At 40.4% G+C, this 20302-nt stretch overlaps 2 protein-coding genes across 3 annotated transcripts; one reads left to right on the forward strand and one right to left on the reverse strand.

Annotated features, from left to right (window-relative positions):
- Positions 1–436: 436 nt before the first annotated feature.
- Positions 437–4189, forward strand: LOC108618320 (putative odorant receptor 19b). Of its 2 annotated transcripts, XM_018014292.2 has the most exons (3): positions 437–2338; positions 2416–2776; positions 3655–4189. In XM_018014292.2, exons 1-3 carry the CDS (start codon positions 1608–1610, stop codon positions 3712–3714), a joined length of 1152 nt encoding a protein of 383 aa, XP_017869781.1. In that variant the 5' UTR covers positions 437–1607; the 3' UTR covers positions 3715–4189. The 2 variants fall into 2 exon arrangements, with proteins under 2 accessions (XP_017869781.1, XP_089329571.1); XM_089473445.1 differs by lacking the exon at positions 3655–4189 and having other exon boundaries at positions 2416–3274.
- A 261-nt stretch (positions 4190–4450) lies between these two features.
- Positions 4451–16506, reverse strand: LOC108618318 (uncharacterized). Its single transcript, XM_089473440.1, has 5 exons — positions 16181–16506; positions 13313–13481; positions 12526–12668; positions 11493–12435; positions 4451–10021 (listed from the first exon to the last, which is right to left on the reverse strand). The coding sequence occupies exons 1-5, from the start codon at positions 16193–16195 to the stop codon at positions 9159–9161; spliced, it is 2133 nt and encodes a 710-aa protein (XP_089329566.1). The 5' UTR covers positions 16196–16506; the 3' UTR covers positions 4451–9158.
- Positions 16507–20302: the final 3796 nt, after the last annotated feature.

The raw sequence follows: 20302 nt of genomic DNA on the forward strand, positions 1-20302 counted from the left end.
GCGCCAAACTACAAAAGTTTGCGACATGATTAATCCCAATCGGAAAGCAGTCGATAGAAATTAATTCACAAATGTGAAGGGCATAATAAAAAATTCAAATAAAAAATATATAGGACATTTTATAAAGTACAAATTTAAATATCTAATTAATAATATTTTTAAATTAAAAAAAAAAACTTAAAAGTAATCAAAAAGTTAAAATACATTTTAAATATAAATAAGAGATAAAATAAAAATATAAATTAAAAGAAAAAATGACTTCATTAAAAACAATATATACATTTTTCATCACATGCTAAAATAAGTAAAAAAAAAAAAATTAATTAAAGATCAAAACCATAAAAAATAGAAAATAAAAATTAATTAAAAAATATAAATGAAAATATGAATAATACAAATAAAGTAATTATATGTAAGTAAATAAGTAAAACAAAATTTAAAAAATTAAGGATCAATTAAAATTTATATATATATAAGGTAAAAATTACATATAAAATCAGAAGTCATAAAAAAAAGTAAATCATATAAATCATATAATTAAAAAAAAAAAAAAAAAAAACAAGTAAGAAAGCTCTAGTCGAGACTGCTCGACTAGGAGATACCCTGAACCCTCTGATATTCTAATCATTCTGCACTTATTTTACGCACACATACATACACATGCATCCACACGCACGCATAAGCCTGCGCTCTGCTAACTGCGCAGTAAGCAGCGACTGCGCTTCGGCTGCGCTGCAATGTGGGCAATATTATGAGAATTTATTTGTTGAATAATTTCTTTTGTAGACATACGATCTTTATGAAACTTTCAGAGCGTAATCATATGGTGAATATGTGTGTATATTCCAAAGCCAAATATATTATATCATATTCTCATAAGTTTATATAATTAAATATATATAATCAATCATAGAATGATCATTGAATAGGTTTTTTTTTCTCCATGAATTAACTAGGCCGGATAGAATAAATGAAAAAATAGATAATGTTTTTTCTTAAATACTCGGAAATACCTGTATGATATTATCCGTCATTATGAGAGCTAAGATAGCGAAGTTACTTGAGTAATTCGACGACAATATATGACTGACTATAATATATATGACTGACTATGGTTAGATCTAAGACTTGACACAAAATAAAGAACTAATACAATTAAAGGCATTTTAAAGATCTACATATATATTATATACAGCTTAAGTCCAGACATTCAGAACACTTGAATTCGGCATTGTCAAAGGGCAGAACATTTATATTATAATTGACAATTTGTATAAATAATTGAATAAAGGCCGCGAATGCGTTTATGGATAATTTGTGAGTCAAAGAAAATGAAGAGAACTAAAATAGATGTCGGGTGCACTTAAAGTGTGGCCAATAAGGGATTGTATTAGCCAGCTGACAGAGGACTCTAGTTGAGCGGGCGAGAGGGAGGAGGCAACACCTAGGGTGTTGGCCATTAAAATTGTCAGCCAATTTTCAGGCAATTTGCATAAATCAACAGCAATGCGGATTCGGATTCGAATTTGGATTTGGATCAGCTATAAAGAGGACATGCCAGGACCTGTCCAGGGCACAGTGAAGCAATAGCAGCAATAGCAGACCAAATGTTGACTGAGGTAGACTCGACACGGGCCTTTCGGTATCAATGGTACTTCTGGCGCTGCATTGGCCTCCATCCGCCAGCTGGGGATTCGTTTTGGGCACGCCACTACAGGGCCTGGAGCATTGTGGTCAATGTGCTGCCCATGATCTGTGTGCCGTTGTCGTTCTATATGGAATGCCTGCACAGTCGCTCGCTGACTGCATTCTGCGAGGCTTTCTACCTGGCCGCCATCACCTTCGTGCAGCAGATGAAGATGATCAATGTGATTCGGGTGCGTGGCCATTTGCTGGAGCTGCATGGCATCATGCGGCAGCTGGATGGCCGTCTGCAGTCGACGCCGGAACGTCAAGCCATACGCGATAAGATCGACGAGTCGGAAAAGATCTGTCTCCATGTATTGCGACTGTTCCTGTTGGTCGTTCTCAGTGGCTGTTGCTTTGCGGCCTGGTCAGCCGAACGTGAGTTGCCGTTCGTCTCCTGGACGCCGTGGGACTATCAGAAATCCCAGGGCATCTACGCACTGACATTCGCAGTCCAAAGTGTGGCCATACTTATCTTGGCATTAATTTCCGCCAGCAGCGATACGTATCCGCTGGTCTATCTCATCATGGTCGCTGCACACTGCAAGGCGCTGGCCCTGCGCATCGCCAAGCTGGGCCACAATGCTCTCAGCCAGGAGCAGACGCACCAGCAGCTGCTTGCATGCATCCAGGATCATCAGACCATACTGCAGTAAATAGATTATATATAGATATATATATAGATATAGATATAGTTGGTTTCCTATTCATGCATCTATTCGCCTGCAGATTGTTGAATATCTTGAACACCTCCATGTCGAGTGCCTGCGTCATTCAGTTCGTCTGCACGGCCATCTCTCTCTGCACGCTCTCGTTCATCGTGATCTACATTGAGATGAGCTTCTTGCGGCTGTTCCATGCGTCCTCCTTGCTGACGAGCATCACTATTGAGACGCTGGTCATCTGCTATGCCTCCGAGCAAGTCACCCACGAGGGCGAACAGATGGCAAATGCGATCTATGACACCAACTGGATCGATCAGCCGGTCCGTTTCCGGCGTACCCTGGTGATCATGCTAATGCGCTCGCAGCGCCCCATTTGCATTGTGGCTGGCAATATTTTGCCGGTGCGCATGACAACGCTGCTTTCGGTAGGTAGAGTTTACTGTATGCCGGCAGAGGGGCTGGGAGATTTACTCGAATTCGAGCGAAAACGGACGGAAGGCACGGAGAGACACATGCACAAACAGACGGCTGGATGGACATATATACGGACAGGAAGATGAAAGAGCAGACGGAAGGATAAGCGGACAGACTGACAGATAAGCGAGCTACACTCAGACGAACAGACGGGCAGACAAACAGATGGACGGACAAACGAACAGACGGACGGACGGATAGACAAACGAACAGACGGACGGATAGACAAACGAACAGACGGACGGATAGACAAACGTATAGACAGACATATAGATAGACGTATAGACAGACGTATAGACAGACGAACGGACGGACGAGCAGGTAGACAGACAGATAAACGGACAGACATATGATCGCACGAGCAGAGTCAGATTGATAGATGGACAGACTGGCTTCCGGGCGGACCGACAGATGGGCGGACTGTTAGATGAGCAAACATCTAAACAGACAGACGGATGAAGGCATTCGGACGAATGGAGTAACAAATGGGTTATTGGACATTTGGACCATCCGTCCGGACGGACAGACGGACGGGTAGACGGTAGAATGAATGAACGGCTGGATGGTCTGAGGGGTGGACAACGGAGGGACGGTGTAATATATGTGTGGATGGGTTGACAATCGAACCGACAGACGATGTGACTAACAGTCGGAAGGACAGACAGATGGGCAAACTGACGAATGGGAATATAGAGGGACAGAGTAGAATGAAGAATCAGGTACATTTCCTTCAGCCTGCGCTGCATATAATTTTATAAACCAAGTCAGTATGATATAGATAAACTAGATATTATATCGTTGACTTGGTTTCTATTCCTCTTTTTTTCAGGTTATCAAGGGAGCGTATACCATGTTCACGCTGTTAAACGAAGCCAAATCGAGGAACTAAGTATATACGTATATATACATATGAGCATATATACATACTTATATATACATATAAGCAGTATATACAGGCAAGGCTTATGAATATCGTAGGACACTCTCCACACACACACCCACACACATACACAGAGAGTCGTACCGCAAGGCTTTATATTATTGAAAATAATTGGCACGCACTGTTAAATAAGTAGGAGTCCTACCGACTGGAGGATACCTTCTACTGTAGTAGCACAAATGGCACTTGAGTTACCATTGCACTATGGGCAAAAATACCGATAGTGCGGCATAAACCTAATTTTTTTTTTATCTCGAATCCGCAATTTTTTTTTTTTTATCTCATTAAGGATATTCCAATAGACATAAAAACAATTTTTATAAAATTTTGGGGACTTCCCCTAATGTTTTAAGCTTCGTCAAAGTCAGCTGATTCAGGGTTGCATGGTGAATGGCAAAAAGTGCGCCAAATTATTCTCAGCTGTCGACGTAAAAAAACTATTGCAATTAAAATTTACAAACCAATTTAACTATGGAAAATCTTCTTAAAGGTATGCTTAACAGAATGTATTAAAAGATTTTGTGCTACTTGTGATTTATTGTGTAATCGTCCAATGTGTTGCTAGTTGTATTTTCAGCCGTAACCTTAAAAATATTTGTGTGTTTCGTGGAAGATAACTTATAATGTTAGAGTTTGTTGTTCAATGTTTAAGTAGCAAGGTATTCAGTAAACATTCCTTAATCAAATGCTATAAAGGGTTTTTGCTCCTTTTTGCTCCATTTGGCGAAATATCGTATGTTGCAGATACATACGAGATTAGCAATTCAATGTTGCTAGAAGTTTGGAGCAGCAACAATAGGCAAGAAAGCGCTGTCAGAAACTACATTTTGGAAAATTTAAACAGCGAATATATATCTGAAGTGCAACTTGACATTATTAAAGAGAAAGTCCATAATTTGACGTCGTATATGAAATATAATTTGAAAAAATGTAATCGAAATATGAATCGATTTAAACAAAAACATTCTCTTTGGCTAGCTTCTAGTGCTAAGTTTAAAATACACCGTCATGACAACAATAATAATATGGGAGGTCGGAAGAGCTTAAACTATAATGAAGCGGGATCCCGATTAAGGAGGAAATTAGCTTCTGAGCTTGCCGAAGAGAGCAAAAACGCAACACCCCTTTTGGTACATGCTGCTTTGATTTCATAAAAAAAATCAAAAGAAACCGAAAAAACTTATCTGTTACAAAAAGCTATGAGCAATGAGAATGTGTGGGAAGCAGAAAATAAGCAATCATCCATTGCAGTAGTACCTATAACTGCTGACTATTAGAAACTAATTAACAGGTATTATGTGACAATTAGAAAATGAATCCTACGAATAATATCATATCCTATGTTTTGCTTTCAGATTTGCGAATCGCGAATATATATGTAGTAAATTATTTATTTACTTATTTTTGAATTTATTTATAGTGTTTATTAACTTAAAATATATAATATTTATGAAATTGCTTGCAATCGTTTCGATATTCATCGGTAAATTAATCACATGTATGGGGACAAGGGGAGGGCGTGGCTCAAACTTAAAAAAAAAAAAAAACCGAAATTTTGTATTAATATTAGCAACGTATGTGCAAAATTTCAAGGCTCTATCTTTAAAGTTGCAGTTAATGCCTCACTATCGGTATTTTTGCCCATAGTGCATTGATCTGAGCTGTGCGATAAATATCGCCTTCTCACGGTGCGCGATATATTTACTTGTAAGGAAATTCACTCCGTTCTCTTGTCACATGCCATGGCCGTTTCTTCCCATATTCCCCATCGAGTCAGTTGCTGGGCATGCGAAGCCATTGAAGCGAATGCTCACCCAATATGGCCATCGACTGGCGGCGTTCCGTATCGCTGGCCATCGACTCGCCTCGGCTGGATGTGTGTGCGTGCGTGCGTGCCGCCATTTTCATATTCAGCTGCCACCGGAAATGCGCATTTTATGCAAGTGTCACCCAATGGCGTCCAGCGGAAGTTGTTTATCTTACGCCGTTGCCATTGCCGCTGCCATTGCCATGGCCGCCAGCAACGCGGCGAATACGCGCTAGCCGTTGATAATATAATTATGAACGTGTCATGTGAATGGGAAAAGGACATTTATATATATACGCATATATACTAGGCCCGACTCGGCTTGGCACACACTTTGACCTGATGCTGGTAAAAGTCTACACTTTTGGGATTTTTGGGATTTTTCATTTTATACAATTCCTCTTCAATATAATTGGAAGAGTTTATAATATACTTTATATCAACTTTATATCACCTGTTTAAGGCTCATTATGAATAAACACTGTTTTTAATAAATCTATTAGCAACAAAACGAAAGAGGTCTATCTATATATAAGCTACTTAGAGCATGATATCATATCATAGGCATGAATATTGGTCAGACTTCTTCAGAGCAGCTCTTATTAAGAGCAGATCTTTATGCGATAATAATAATTATGGATCATCATAATCATAATCAATTTGTGAATCCCATCAAGCAGTCGCGCTGCTACTGAGAGCTAAAGCCGATTGCAAACTCTCTTTGATGTCTGTTGTCTTTCTCTCTCCCTGATCTCCGAGCTCGATGCCCTGGCTCGGGACGTGTCTACGCTCTGAGTAGCAAGACAATTTTCAGTTTTTTTTCATGAAGATTCTCCATTACAAAGTATTTTTGATACCTTAGTCGAATCGGTCTGCAAACATAAAATCAAGTAATTCCGATTTACATAAAAGTATCGATACTTTTTTCGCAAAATATCTCTCCTCCCCCTATTTTGACCTCTCTCTCACTTTCACTTTCTCTCTCTCTCGCTCTCGTTCTATCTCTCACTCTCTCTCTCTCTCTCGTTCTATCTCTTTCTCTCGATCGTTTTGCACTACAGCCCAAATCGGAAGAGTTTATCGGATTGAAGCTTGGCTTCGTCTGATTTTTGGCAATTGTTAAAGGGAATGAAATTTCCCAATATTCTTTAGTGATATACTATATAAACCTAGGCGCATTTACCATTTATAAGCTCATTTAAACTTTGTTGAACATGCGAGCAGAGTATTTAACAGTCGGCCAAGGCTGCAGCAATTAACAGCGAATTGAATTCAACTGAACTCTTTTTAATTTTTAACTGATTTTCATAAAATGCATGCAGATAATAGCCGCGTGTCTGGTTCGGTGGCCAAGCGGAGATAGCTATCCTTTTTAGCCTTTTTATCCTTGCTCATTTTTTGCCGTTTGTTGTTGTTGTTGTTGTTGTGTGCATGTCAACGGATTTGCGGGTCTGTGACTTTTATGAGCCTCTGACACTGAAGCGCCGCATCGCCATGGATTGCCCCCTCGGCCATGGACTTTTGAAGCGCTTATTACATAATCCTGCTGCTCATTATTAAATGAATTTACAGGATATTAACAAAAAAGAAGAAAAAAAAAAAAAGCGAATAGCACCGCATGCTGCCATCTGCTTTAGTTCTCTCTCAATCGCCGCTCATTAAATGCAACAATTTTAATTGATGGCACGCGCTGCTGGCGCTGCTGCTGCTGCTGCGGCTGACATCCCGCTTATGAGCAAATCAGAGCTTACGCATTCAGCTTAATCATATTTGCAGAAATGTTTTCAATTAAACGACAATGAGACGCGCCACGACCAAAGCCCGCATAAGTCGGTTAATGGATATGCGATTTACGATTTGTCATGGCGCCCGTAAATTATCAGTGTTATTAAAATGGCCAACGGGCCACTCTATATCCCTATCATATATATTAAATCATTTCCACTATAAGCCGATACATTAATTACATCTATATGTATGTGTATGTGTATACATGTGTATTCCTCTGCATATCTTATATTAAGTATTGGGATTGCGCTAGATAGCTCTGGATAGGGTTGAGGCAGTCGTGCTCAAAATATCATCTTAATTCTTTGTATTAGTGCAAGAGAAATCGGGATTGAATTGAGCTCAACTTACACATATACATGTGCTTATATATATATATATAAAAGCTTAGCTTGCAAATGGGAGTTGAGTGTTCATTGCTTACGCTCAAATATCACTGTCACTCGCACTCGCTCCTAAGCAAGAGAGTTTGTTTCTTTCCCCTTTCATTTTCTATTGAGCGCCTTGAGTTAAACTGTTCGTGTGACGACGCTCTCTTAACGAGCATCACATTGAGAAAGATACGATTTACGCTTGTGTTTGAAAATAACTCAATAAGTCAATGCAAACTCTCTTCACACTCTTCCACTCAGACTCACATTCACATGTCCATGCTCAATTTACATACGCAACAGATATGCTTAGCAAATACAACAATCATATGCATACCACTACATTCACAAAACACTTTTTGCTTGCATGCACTCAGCCAAACGGTTAGGGAGCAATCAGAGCGAAACAAAACAACAACAAAAACAACGGCTAGCCGATCGCGAATGAGCTTGTAAAGGAAGCAATGCAAATGGCGCACTCTGAGTCTTTTCGCAGTGTGTGAGTGAGAAACGAAGAAACGGTAAACAATTATAAGCAAGATGCTCCCATGTGTTGGAGTGGTATCTCCTATAAACAGAGTTGCAGCTCTTATTTATCTTGCTTGTATTTCACTCAAACGTTGGCTTATGCGAATTCACTCAAACCCCAATGAGTGGGGTGAAAGCTCTTTGCGAGCAGAAAGCACTCACTGAAGAGTCAAGGACTATTAATGTAGTTGCTAAATCATATTTGTATGTGCAAACAGCTGGAAAACAGGTGATAACCGTGTAGTAAATTAATGAAAGTCAGGTGGAAATAAATCAAACGAGTTCAACATATAAAAGCGATTAAGCATTGACTGCTCTAATTTCAGATAATTTAAAAAGAAACTGTCAATTAGCAATTCATATATGTGTATGTATGTATATATAATATTATTATATTAACATCTACAAAAATGAAACACACATTGCCATATAGTATATATAAACATAGCGAGTATATATTTGAAATTTAAAATATTTACACAGAAAACCACAGTGATAGTTGGCAGAACTTAGAGAGAGTCAGGAATGTAAAAAAATACATTTTTTAAGGTAATTAATCTTTATGAATTACATGCAGCACAGCACCAATAAAACATTAAAGAAAAAGAAAAAACAAAAACAAAAATTATAACAACATTAAAATCTATGCAGCCGAAAGATGATGCAAAATAATTAGCAAACAGCAGCAACAATTGCAGAGAAAAGGTTCTTAAAATAGATTCAAAAGAAATGTGAAAAACAGCATACACCTAGATAAACATACACACACAGACACACATGCACAAAGACTGTCTTAAATGAGTAGCTGCAGCAATGATTGCTGCTATTGCTGTTGCTATTGTTGTTGCTGTTGCTGCAGCTGTTGTTGCTGTTGCCTTTGATGCCGTCTGGCTCAGCGCTTAGGGATATTTCACAATGTTCGCAGCGGCTGACGTCTGTTTGATGGCAGCAGCACCTGCGCTATTGTCACCTGCCAGCCTTCCACTTGTTGCGGTTGGCGCTGCTGCCAGTCGCTGCTGTTGCTGCTGCTGCTGCTGTTGTTGCTGCTGTTGCTGTTGCTTTGTGCTCACTGCAGCTGCCGGATGATACAAATGCGTGCCATAATGCACAGCGCCCGGATGGCTAAAATATGGAATTACAGCAGGACTCGCCGAGTGCTGTTGCTGCTGCTGCAGCGACTGTTGCTCCTCGGCAAAGCCGGCCAAGGACCCAGCATGGCTCTGATAGAATTGTTGCTGCTGCTGCTGCTGCTGGTGTTGCAGCATTGGGTGATAGTGTTGGTATTGGTGCAGCGGCTGCGGCTGCTGGTGTCCTAATGCGTTCGCCGCTGTCAATCGAACAACATGAATTGGTGGCGTTGACTCATGTCCCAGATTGTATGTCGCCTTCGGGTTATTATTGCTAAAGCGTGGCAATATTGCAAATTGATGTTGCTGTTGCAACTGCTGCTGCTGCTGCTGCTGCAGATGATGATGATGTTGCTGCTCGGCTGGCGCCTGCACATAAATGGGATTGTAGTGGACGATGGGCAACGACTGATGCTGTTGGCCGTGCAGTGCTGCTGGTGTGGGCAGCACCAATGTTGCTGTTGCTGTTGTTGTTGCTGTTGCTGCTGTTGTCGCTGGCGCTGTGGCGGATGGACTTACTGCTGATGGCACCGACGCATATTTATGCTGCTGCTCCGCCTGCTTAAGCCCTAGCCGCAATAGTCGCGCCTGCTGCTGCTGTTGCTGCTGTTGGTGTTGCTGGTGCAGCGGATATGCTAAAAAAAAAAAAACATTTGTAGAATGTTAACCAGCTCATTGTCATTGGCTCATCATCACAGCACTCGATGCCAAAGGCTCAATTCACCCAAATTGCCGTTGCCGTTGCTGATGTTGCTGCCCACCAGCAACATGTGTGCAATTCGCTGTTTAGTTTTCGACTTTGTCTCATTTCGATGCTGTATGACACCACAAACACAAACACAAACACAAACGCTGTGGCTTGGCTCTAGCTGGGATTTATGTACTGTTAGCCAGCTCCATGCTCTGGCGACATATTGCCCCTCAGACTGCCCCCCGCCCCAATAACTGACTGAGGCACCATTGTAATGCGATAAGCGGATTTCATGGGACGAACTACTGCCTCGCCCAGCTGGGGTGCTAAAACTGCTTCCGAAAAGGAATATGGAATCAGTTCAAAGTGCACCAGGAAAATACAGTCTTTACTTCAGCCAGCTGGAGCTGGGCTATACGAGTGCATCGTATAGCTATTACATCCTTCAAGCTGTGCTTAAAGGGTTACTTAGAGTACACCTCGAGTACTTAAGCCTGTACCACACACCCTGAGACCCTAGAGCTGCCTTAGCTAAACTTTGGATTAGTTTTACATCATTATTTTCCGTTACCTTCGACAAACTGAATAAAATTTTGAATAGCCTACACCTCGTATACACCTACACCTAGTATATGTATGTATATCCTAAGCTACTCAGTACAAAAACTGGTCAAAGTGAATTGTTTTTTATTTTTTGCCTATTTTCGTACTTTTAAAATAGAAGTTTAAAATTAGTTTACAAACTGAGCTTACGATGTTTTGAATGGGTTAGATTTAAGTGCCCAATATAGCTGGCGCTCACAATGCGGAGTTTCCATTAATCTTAGCCTCTTTTCTGTATATGTGTGCGTCGATATACGCACACACATGCATGCAAAATCGTAGATCTCCGCTATTCTAAGAAAGATGTGGAGAGGTGTTCGAAATTCGAAATATTCTACATCTATAGACTAAACTCTGAAGCCTGTTTATCATCGAATATGGACTGTGTTATCGATAAAAATGTAGATTCACACTGCAAACGCCATACAAGAATATTCTTCATCTGTGGTCTCGTCTCTGAATCGCCTTTAGCATCTACGATCTTCAAGCTCTACTTATAAAACCAAATAAAAATATCGATTATTATCGATACTAGGAATATAGACTGAGCTATCAAGAATTTATATTCAAATATTAATATCAAAATCAGAAATGTTCATCTCTGAAACGTCATTAGCTTTTATGATCTTCTGGTCTTGTTTAAGAGACAAATTGATATATCGATTAGTATCGTTACTAGTAACATATTATCGATAAATGTGTAGACTTGCTCTGCATATGTCATTCATGGCTGGCGATATTCCCGGTTCAGTCATACGGACGAACGGACAAATGAACGAATGAAGCACCGTTCTCGAGATTAGTTTACCTACCGTACAAGGTGCCTTGCTGACCCGCTGGCTGCTCGACATAGGTCGCTGGGGTCTGCTGGTAGATGCGCTGCAGGTGCAGCTGGGGCTGCGCCTGGGGCTGGGGCTGGGGCTGGTGCAGTGGCCCCAGCTTCGGCTGCTGATAAATGAGGGGCTGATAGAGAGCAGCGGCAGATGTGGGCGCCACCTTTGGATAAACAGTTTGCAATTGGTGTTGCTGCTGGTGCTGTTGCTGTTGTTGCTGTTGCTGTTGCTGCTGGAGTTGCTGGGCGGCAGCTAGCAATACGTTCGCTGGTATCTGTAAATAGTGCTGCCCGTAGGCTGCAATCGGGGTGGGCACTGCCGAGGGCGCACTAACTAGGTCCGATTGATAGTACGGTCGGTAGATGCCTTGATGGTCGCGTGCCAATGGGCCGAGCAGTTGCATAACGGGCTGGCTGGCAGCCGAGGCAACTGTTGCTGTTGGTGCTGCTGTGCTGGTGCTGGTGCTGGTGCTGGTAGTGCTGCTGCTGCTGCTGCTGCTCGCGGCAGTAGTGGGCGCCGTTGGCAGGAGGCCGGCGCTCAGTTGCTGCTGCAGCTGGCGCATATATGAGAGCGGTATGGCGATAATGTACTGTACGCGATGCCCCTGCAATGGCAGATGCTGCTGCGGTGCAGCGGCTGCTCCATATTGATATTGCTGCGGGCCAGCGCGCTCATAAATGCTCGGCTCGGCCTCCACATAGCTGTAGCTTGGACTCTGCGTCGACTTCGCAGTCACTGCTCGCTGATACAGCTCCACTTGTGGCGGCACTGCGAATCTAAATCGATGCGGAATTTGCTGCTGCTGCTGCTGCTGTTGCTGTTGTTGTTGCTGTGGTGCAAACTGCAGTGGACCTGGCAGGGCTGCCTTCTGCTCCACTGCTGTGGGCGGCACATACCGTATGTCCGGCTTATCGTAGTAGCTCTGCAAGAAGTGAGTTAATTAAATGCAGTTGCTGCTGCTGCTGCTGCTGCTGCTGTTGCTGCTGCTGCTGCTGCTGCTGCTGTTGCATACCTGTGGCGCTGCATCCGCTGCCGTGTAGCGCACCGTCGTCGGCCCAAAGATGGTTCCACTCTCGGCGGCCTCGTAGTAGCCGCCCGATGAGTAGATGGGTCGGAAGGCCGTCTCTTTGGCTGCTTTGCTTGTGTAAACAGAAGCTGCAAATGAAGGAAAAGTCAGGAAAATTAATTAAGAGAAAACTTCATTAAACTCTGAAGAGGTGAGAATGATGCAGTCGGCAGTGCTCGACTAGCAGATACCCTAAACGATGTGAACTGTTCACTCGCTATACGCATACACAGCGACTGCGCTCGGGCTACGCTCAAAGGCTTTACTATGGGAAACTAATTGCTGCATAACTTTTGATCTAGTTGGAATTTTCGAATCAAATTTTCAGAGCGTTACATGTTTGCCAAAATACAACGCTCAGCTATTTCGAATTTCCTGTACCTGAAATCCCATCTGTTCTAAATATGTAATCTTTTAATTTTACTATTAATAAATACCAACATATATCTTTATACCTATCGTTAAATATGTATACACTTTATGATAGCTGCCACGCCTACTACATATTGCGCCCTAAAAAGACGCCCCCAATGGCTGCAGATGATGCTCTTAGTGAGCAGCAGACGAGGAACTCAGCTTATCATCTTGAGCAGGAATATAGATGGTTTCTATCGGTAACATACTTCTCCACCCAGCGAATATACCCTAAGAGCCCTCTTCCACTAGCTGCAGTGTGTACCCCCAGTGGGCAGCCGGTAAGTTGCAGTGAAGTGTTCTTAGAAACTTCACTCACCTGTCTGATCCGATGAGTCGCGCTTCTCCGTCCTGCTCTTTGGCTCCTCGACGTTGGGCGTTAGCTTTGTGGTGGCAACGGCTTCAGCCTGGGCCTGCTCAGTCGCCGGCTTGGACTCCAGCTCGGCGGCCTGGCCAAGCAGGAAGCAGCACAGGCCAAATACGGCAAGCTGGCAGTGAGAGAGACAGAGAGAGAGAGAGAAAGAGAGAGGCAGAGGGGAGATAAATTTTAATTCATATTTAATTTAAAAATTAATAATAATTTCCAAATGGCAGTTTTAATCGGATTTTAATGCTCATTTGGCTAAAAGTGAGAAGCGGGACAAACATTTGACTCAATGTTGCACGTTTGTGCTGTTTGTCCATTTGATGTTGCATTGTAATTACAATTTCATACAATAATTTTATTAAATCTTGAATTATTATTTCAATTGCGACAGCGCACACGATTAAACAAATTGCAGTTGTTGTTGTTGTTGGTGCTGTTGCTGCAATTACAATCATAATTGCACTGTGCAACATAATTAAAAACTATTAATTATGTTGCCACACACGCACACACACACACACACAGCTTAATGTCTGCCACGTGCCAGCGAACCTGATCGTAGTTCAAAATGTTTAGCAGCTATAACTGTAATTAGTTTTCAACATTGTTCGAGCCAAGTTGCCAAGTCGACCTGTCCAACAGCTGAGCTTTATGGCCAACTGCCAGCTGTGAGCGTAAATCAGCCTGAGACAGATTTAGCTAGAGCGATTCGTGTATTTCATTAAGCAAACCAATTCATCAGTCAATTGACATCGCAATGAGTGAAGCCAAGTTGGGTGGGCAGAGGCAGCTGCTGCGACAGCTCAATCTAAAATATTTGACATCTATCTAGAATAGTATATGAGATTCCACAAATATATATGTAGCATATGTCAGCTTTAGAAAGTGCCCGAAGCGTAGGCAAATCACAAATGTGCATAGACAATAATTTGCCTGAATCAACGGGAAGTAATCTAAACTGGCTTTAAGTGACAGCTCATTCAAGAGCTAACACTTCCAAATTGGTTTATTAAGTTAATGCTTTTATTCCGCAACATGAGCCTGCAGTGCATCCCATTTCATGGAAGACCTGCAGAGCGACTTCCACGAACCCCACTGAAGGCAGAGCTGCCATAAATCACTTTCACTCTCCAAGTTGACTTCCCGGAACCAAATTTACTCTCTATGGTAATGTGAGTAACATCAGCAGAGATCTGAAACTTTAGGAATTTTCTTTGTGGCAACAAATTTATAAAAAAATTACGCTTCGGTTTACAAGCTTATACAGTAGAATCCGGTTATAACGATACTCAATGGACCATCGTTATACCCAGAAGGCGCTATAACCGTACAAGTTTCTACATATATGTATGCTTGACCAGAACTTTCACAATAGCCGTATGGGTACTGTAAACGGAGTCGTTATAACCGGGTTCTACTGTATATCAATTCCATCAAATTTAAAGTAAAAATTGCTGTTTCAGCTTACATTATATAATAATATACATTACATTATATAATACTAATTATAATTGTGTATAAATTATACAGTAAAACCCTTATAAAAAAATGAAAAAAAAAAAAAAATCATAAATAAATATTCAAAAAATTTAACTATAAAAAAAAAAATAAAAATATGACATCGAATTTTCTATTGAATTCTCTATTTTATGATTATTTGAATCTGTGTAACTCTAAACAAAAGCAATAGAAAAATCATAAATGAAAATCAACAAATTTCCTATTCAAAACACTGTAAAAAAAAAAAAATAAATGTCATCGAATTTTCTATTCAATTCTCTATTTTATGATAATTCCAATTTGTGTAACTCTAAGAAAAAAAAAAAAAAAAAAAACAGCCAATAATTAATGATTCATATATCAGTACATATCATAGCCACTGTAAGTCAAATGTTTAAATGTATAAATTTATAGAATTACCAGGTATAGCTCTTGAAATTCTCAACAAGGCATAAGTCATTATATATAAATTTTTCAATCTATCAATCTAACCATCGAATTTTTTATCGATCTATACGAAATATCCTTGTAAACTTTTAATAGTTATATATTTATCTATTAATCTAATTGATATATGATTATTTATCGATCTATAATGAATGTCTTTGTCACATTAATGCGGCAGATGACTTCAATCATGACATATTTAACTATCAATCTAACAATCAGTCTATCTATCTATACTGAATAAATTGCCTCTATGGGGAGCATATTTTAATCTTTTGTGTTTCTTCCTCCATGAAATGGCGTTTTTAGTTCTAGTTTCTAGCTGCGTGAGGCATGAAATGTTCGATTCATTAAATTTGCAATTAATTAACTATGGATTAAAAATTAATGAAGAGCAAAAATAAATATTTGTAACTTTATAAATATGATTTTGTTCAATTTTCATATAATTATGATTGTATTTATTAAATGATTTCTTTTATGATTTATGATTGCGCAATAAATAATAGAATTATAAAGCATTTAAGCATTCAGGCACAAAGGCTAAAATCGAATTTAAGCACATTGAATAAACAAATAAAAAAAAAAAAAAATATATATATGTATATAATAAAAAAATATATACATTTATATATATGTGGGAGTTATATATATATATATATATATATATATATATATATATATATATATATATATATTTGTTTTTGTATATATATTTATATCTCTTATTTATCAACTAAATCACAAGTTAATCAGCGCAAAAGTTGCAACAAATTATGGGCGCAAACAATGTTGCGGTTTATTATAATATTTGTTGCTCTCTTCTTCTGCTAGTTTTTAGTTTTTTTTCCATAAATTGTATTTTTTATTCACCTTTAAAAGCGACATTGTTTGCCAACGCTTTGTTTATTTAATATAATTCAAATGTACTTCAAAAAAAAAAAAAAAAAAAGAAAAAACAAAAACAAAACCAAAACAAACACAAAAAATTTTAATTCACATATAGTTATGTATATATCTCGATATATATGTATATATCTTTGTATTCGCACTGTATTGAAGACGGATTTGCGTTTGGTTATTCGATATGTTTGGCGGGCGACGCGTGTAATTAAATATATTACGTATACGCGGCGTAAACGCGACTCGCTGATCGCTGCTCGTGGCTGTTGGCGTTGGCGTTGGCTCGTGGTTAGCTAACGAAGTGAGAGTGAAATTGGCAATGCGGCTGCAGCGCATTTTATAGGCAATGGCAGGCAGGCAGCCAGGTAGGCAGCCAGGTAGGCAGCGAGGTGGGCCTGGCATGCAACATGCAGCTTGCCGCATGGCTGCAAGCACCTGAGCAACAAGAGCGTTTATTCAGCTGTTTGTTTTCATTTCATTTTCGCTTGAGTTTTTCGCATTCGTTTCGGGGGATTTGTTTTCATTTGCTGCATAATCGCGACCATAATCGAGTGCTTATAATTAGTTGGCCTTGGCCATTGTGAGGCGCCTGTGAGCCATGAGCTAAGAGTTGTTGCTATTGCTGTTGTTGTTGTTGTTGTTGCTGCTGTTGTTGTTGCTGCCTTGCTTGGAGCATCAAGTGCAACAGCAATTGCTACCAATTAGCTGTCGCTGGCGGCGGGGCTTTCTGAGTTTTCTCGTTTTTCACTTTGCTGCCGCAAAATGCAAATTCTACTTAACAGCGGCAACAACAAATATTATGAAGACTTGCCTTGGTCAGTGGGCAGCGGGCAGCGGGCAGCGGGCAGCGCTGTAGCTGCCTCAAGCTGCATCTAGTTTGCTTTGTCCACGACCATGTCCATGGCGCTGCCCAGCCACCACCCGCTCCACCCTGATCCACCCGCCTGTCTGTCTGTTGCAGGCCATGTTGCTGTCATTCTTTGTGCAGCTGCAGCATCCGTGTCGTGGCACTGTTCCTGCCACCAGCTGCTGCTGCTGCCGCTGCCGTTCCATTTTCTTTACTCATTTTTTGTTTCGCCCCTGGCTCTCCCTCTCTCTCTCTCTCTCTCTCTCTCGCGTACGGCCATCCCTTTGCCATTAACGTCTGCCTCTAGTTTATGAGCTTGTGCTTCATATTTGCATTGGAATTTATTGCGTGCTCAGTTTGTATTTATTAATCCTCATACGCAAGGCGCGCCACGATCCAGGCGCGGCCATTTCCGCATTAATTAGCCAGTTTAGCCTATTTAGGTGGATGTTTTAGCCTTTTATGTTTACTAGGAATTTTAATCAATAGCTGTGCTAAATGCACTCTACATAAGCTATGCAAATCAGTTGAATATGACGGACATTTTATAGAGTAGAAGCGGTAGACCGGTAGAGCAGAGTTGGCAAGGTAGTGCGAATAAGCCAAGTTAGTTAACTGAATGTGCTAGATCTAAGCGCAGAAGCTGGGGGGGAGGAGAAGAGCCGCAGGAGGGTCAAACAGAACTTGGAAATGTCATAGGTAGAATTTCATTACAGATATTCATTCAAAGGATTCATTCAAGGTTTTCACTCATAATATTCACTCAGATCTTCATGCAATATCCTAATTCCAGATCTGCATTCGAGATATTTGAAATAAGATATTCAGTCAAGAAATTAAAGCAATATTCTAGATATTCAAATGTATTCAATCTATTCATTCAATCTAGAATTTCCTTCAGTCTACATTCAAGACATTCACTCAAGATATTCATTTACGATATTCGTTTACGATATTTATTCACGATATTCATTCCAGCTCTTCATTCGAGATATTCAAAAAAGATATTCACTTCAGATCGTCACAAATTATAACTATATATAACTGGCATTATATACAGTTCTTTTTTTAAGATATTAAAACAAGATTATTATTAGAACAAGATATTTTAACAAGATTCTAGATATTCAATCTAGATATTCATTCAATATATTCACTGTATATCCTTGAATTATAAAGTGCCAAGATTTTTCCGATCAGCGTGGAAAATCAGAAAATACATATAATATTTGCCTATATCTCAGTAATCTAATCTAGTTGAGGTGCTAGAGAGTTGAAATTTAGAATGTAAACTTGGGTAGATATGGTGGATATAACAACGCCAATTGTGGATGTGGCTAGTCGGAAAATGGATCTAGCTTCGCAGTGAATGAGTATTCCGCAGTCAGTAGCGCCCGACTGCAACGCTCTTGTTTTTTAATTTGTTAAAATTTAGAAGAATCTCGCCTAACTAAAGTAAACTTGATGCACAGATTCGAATACATTGCAAACAAAGCAAACCAACTGAATTGACTTCACCGAGATTGAATTAAGTAAAGTGAACTTGAAGGACATCAGAGTGGCAACAGCGCCATCTTTTCTTGTGAGCCTACGAGCTAAGAGTCAGCCCAATTGTTATGCGCCGCAAATAGGGCAGATCAAGCAGAGGATTGTGGAGAGCCGCTGTCCCTTCTCCAGCGACCCCAAAGTCAGCTGTGAATGCACTCCAAATAAGCCAAGGAGCCACAGGAGCGGCATTGAGTGCATTTGCCCCGAGTGACCGGGGAGCATAGGTGAACGTAGCTCTTAATCTCTTTCTCTCCAACTAATTGACCATGGACCCAACTGGGCAACGTCGTGTGCTGCAGAGTTTTTGAGCTGCTCAAGTGACGCTCGAGCACAGCAAAGGCATTTCCAGCAGACGTCTTTTCGCAATTTTCCATATTTTAATCAATTAAATTAGTTGTTTTTTGCTTTGTTGACTCTTTTTACATACCCTGTAAACGCAGTGAGTAAAGGAAGTTAGGTATATCTGATTAGAAGCAAGTATAAGGGATAGATAAGGGAAATACAGTGCGCCCTTGAGGTTCTCTGTTACTGCTGAATATCTTGTATGCCATTTAGCTATATTCCCACAATTTGCTGCTATTGCACTCTCTCTTATTCTACCTGAAATAACACACAATGTAAGCTAAGATTTTAAATAAATAAAAAAAAATCTTATTAAATCATCTACTGCTTCAAATCATAAGTTTTCTATTCAGTTTACTCCCTCTTTCTGTCTATCTTTCTATATCTCTCTCTCTCTCTCTCGCTATCTCTCTCTCTCTCTCTCTATATATATATATATATATATATCTATCTATATCTTTCTCTCTCGCTATGGCTCCCTACCTCTATATACATATCTATACCTCTGTCTGCCTGTCTGTCTCCATATCAATCCCTCTCTCTCTTTCTCTCTCTATCTCCTTGTATTTCTCTATCTCCCTCTCTCTCTCTATCTCCCTGTCTCTCTCTATCTCTCTATACATGTCTCTCTCCCACTCTCTCTCTCTCTCTCTATCTTCGCCTATCTCTGCCTCTCTCTCTATCCCTCTATACATATCTCTCTCTCTCTCTCTCTCTCTTTCTCTCTCTCTATCTCCTTGTTTTTCTCTATCTCCCTGTCTCTCTCTATCTCCCTATCTCTCTCTATCTCTCTATACATGTCTCTCTCCCACTCTCTCTCTCTCTCTCTCTATATCTTCGTATCTCTCTCTATCTCCGTATATCTATACCTCTGCCTCTCTCTCTATCCCTCTATACATATCTCTCTCTCTCTCTCTCTCTCTCTCTCTCCCTCTCTTTCTTCGTATCTCTCTATATCTATACCTTTGCCCCGCTACCTACCTCTACCTCAATCTTTCTGTCTCTCTCTCTTTAACTTTAACTTTTCTCATTGCCTCGTGACACTCTGTTTACAGGGTATTTCCTGGTCGCTATGCACCTACACTGATGCCTTTCACTTTCGGCACATCGCATTGCTGTTACACAAGCGCTTGGCAAATTTGACATCCATTAGGAGTTTGGCACTATAAAAACAGCTGAGCACATTCCTCACCCTCCTCAACAGCCCAGCGACCCACGGCAGAGGCAAAAGCCAGCTAGCTGACGTTGGCCAACGGCAGCAGCAACAGTTCGAGCCAGAGGAAGAGCCAGACGAAGAGCAGCAATGACTTTATGAGTGTTCCTAATAAATTCAAGTGGCTTTCAGTTAAACTTAA

This window comes from Drosophila arizonae, chromosome X (genome assembly GCF_054131065.1).
Source record: "Drosophila arizonae isolate 15081-1271.41 chromosome X, UAZ_ARI_1.0, whole genome shotgun sequence".
NCBI classification, from domain to species: Eukaryota; Metazoa; Arthropoda; class Insecta; order Diptera; family Drosophilidae; genus Drosophila; species Drosophila arizonae.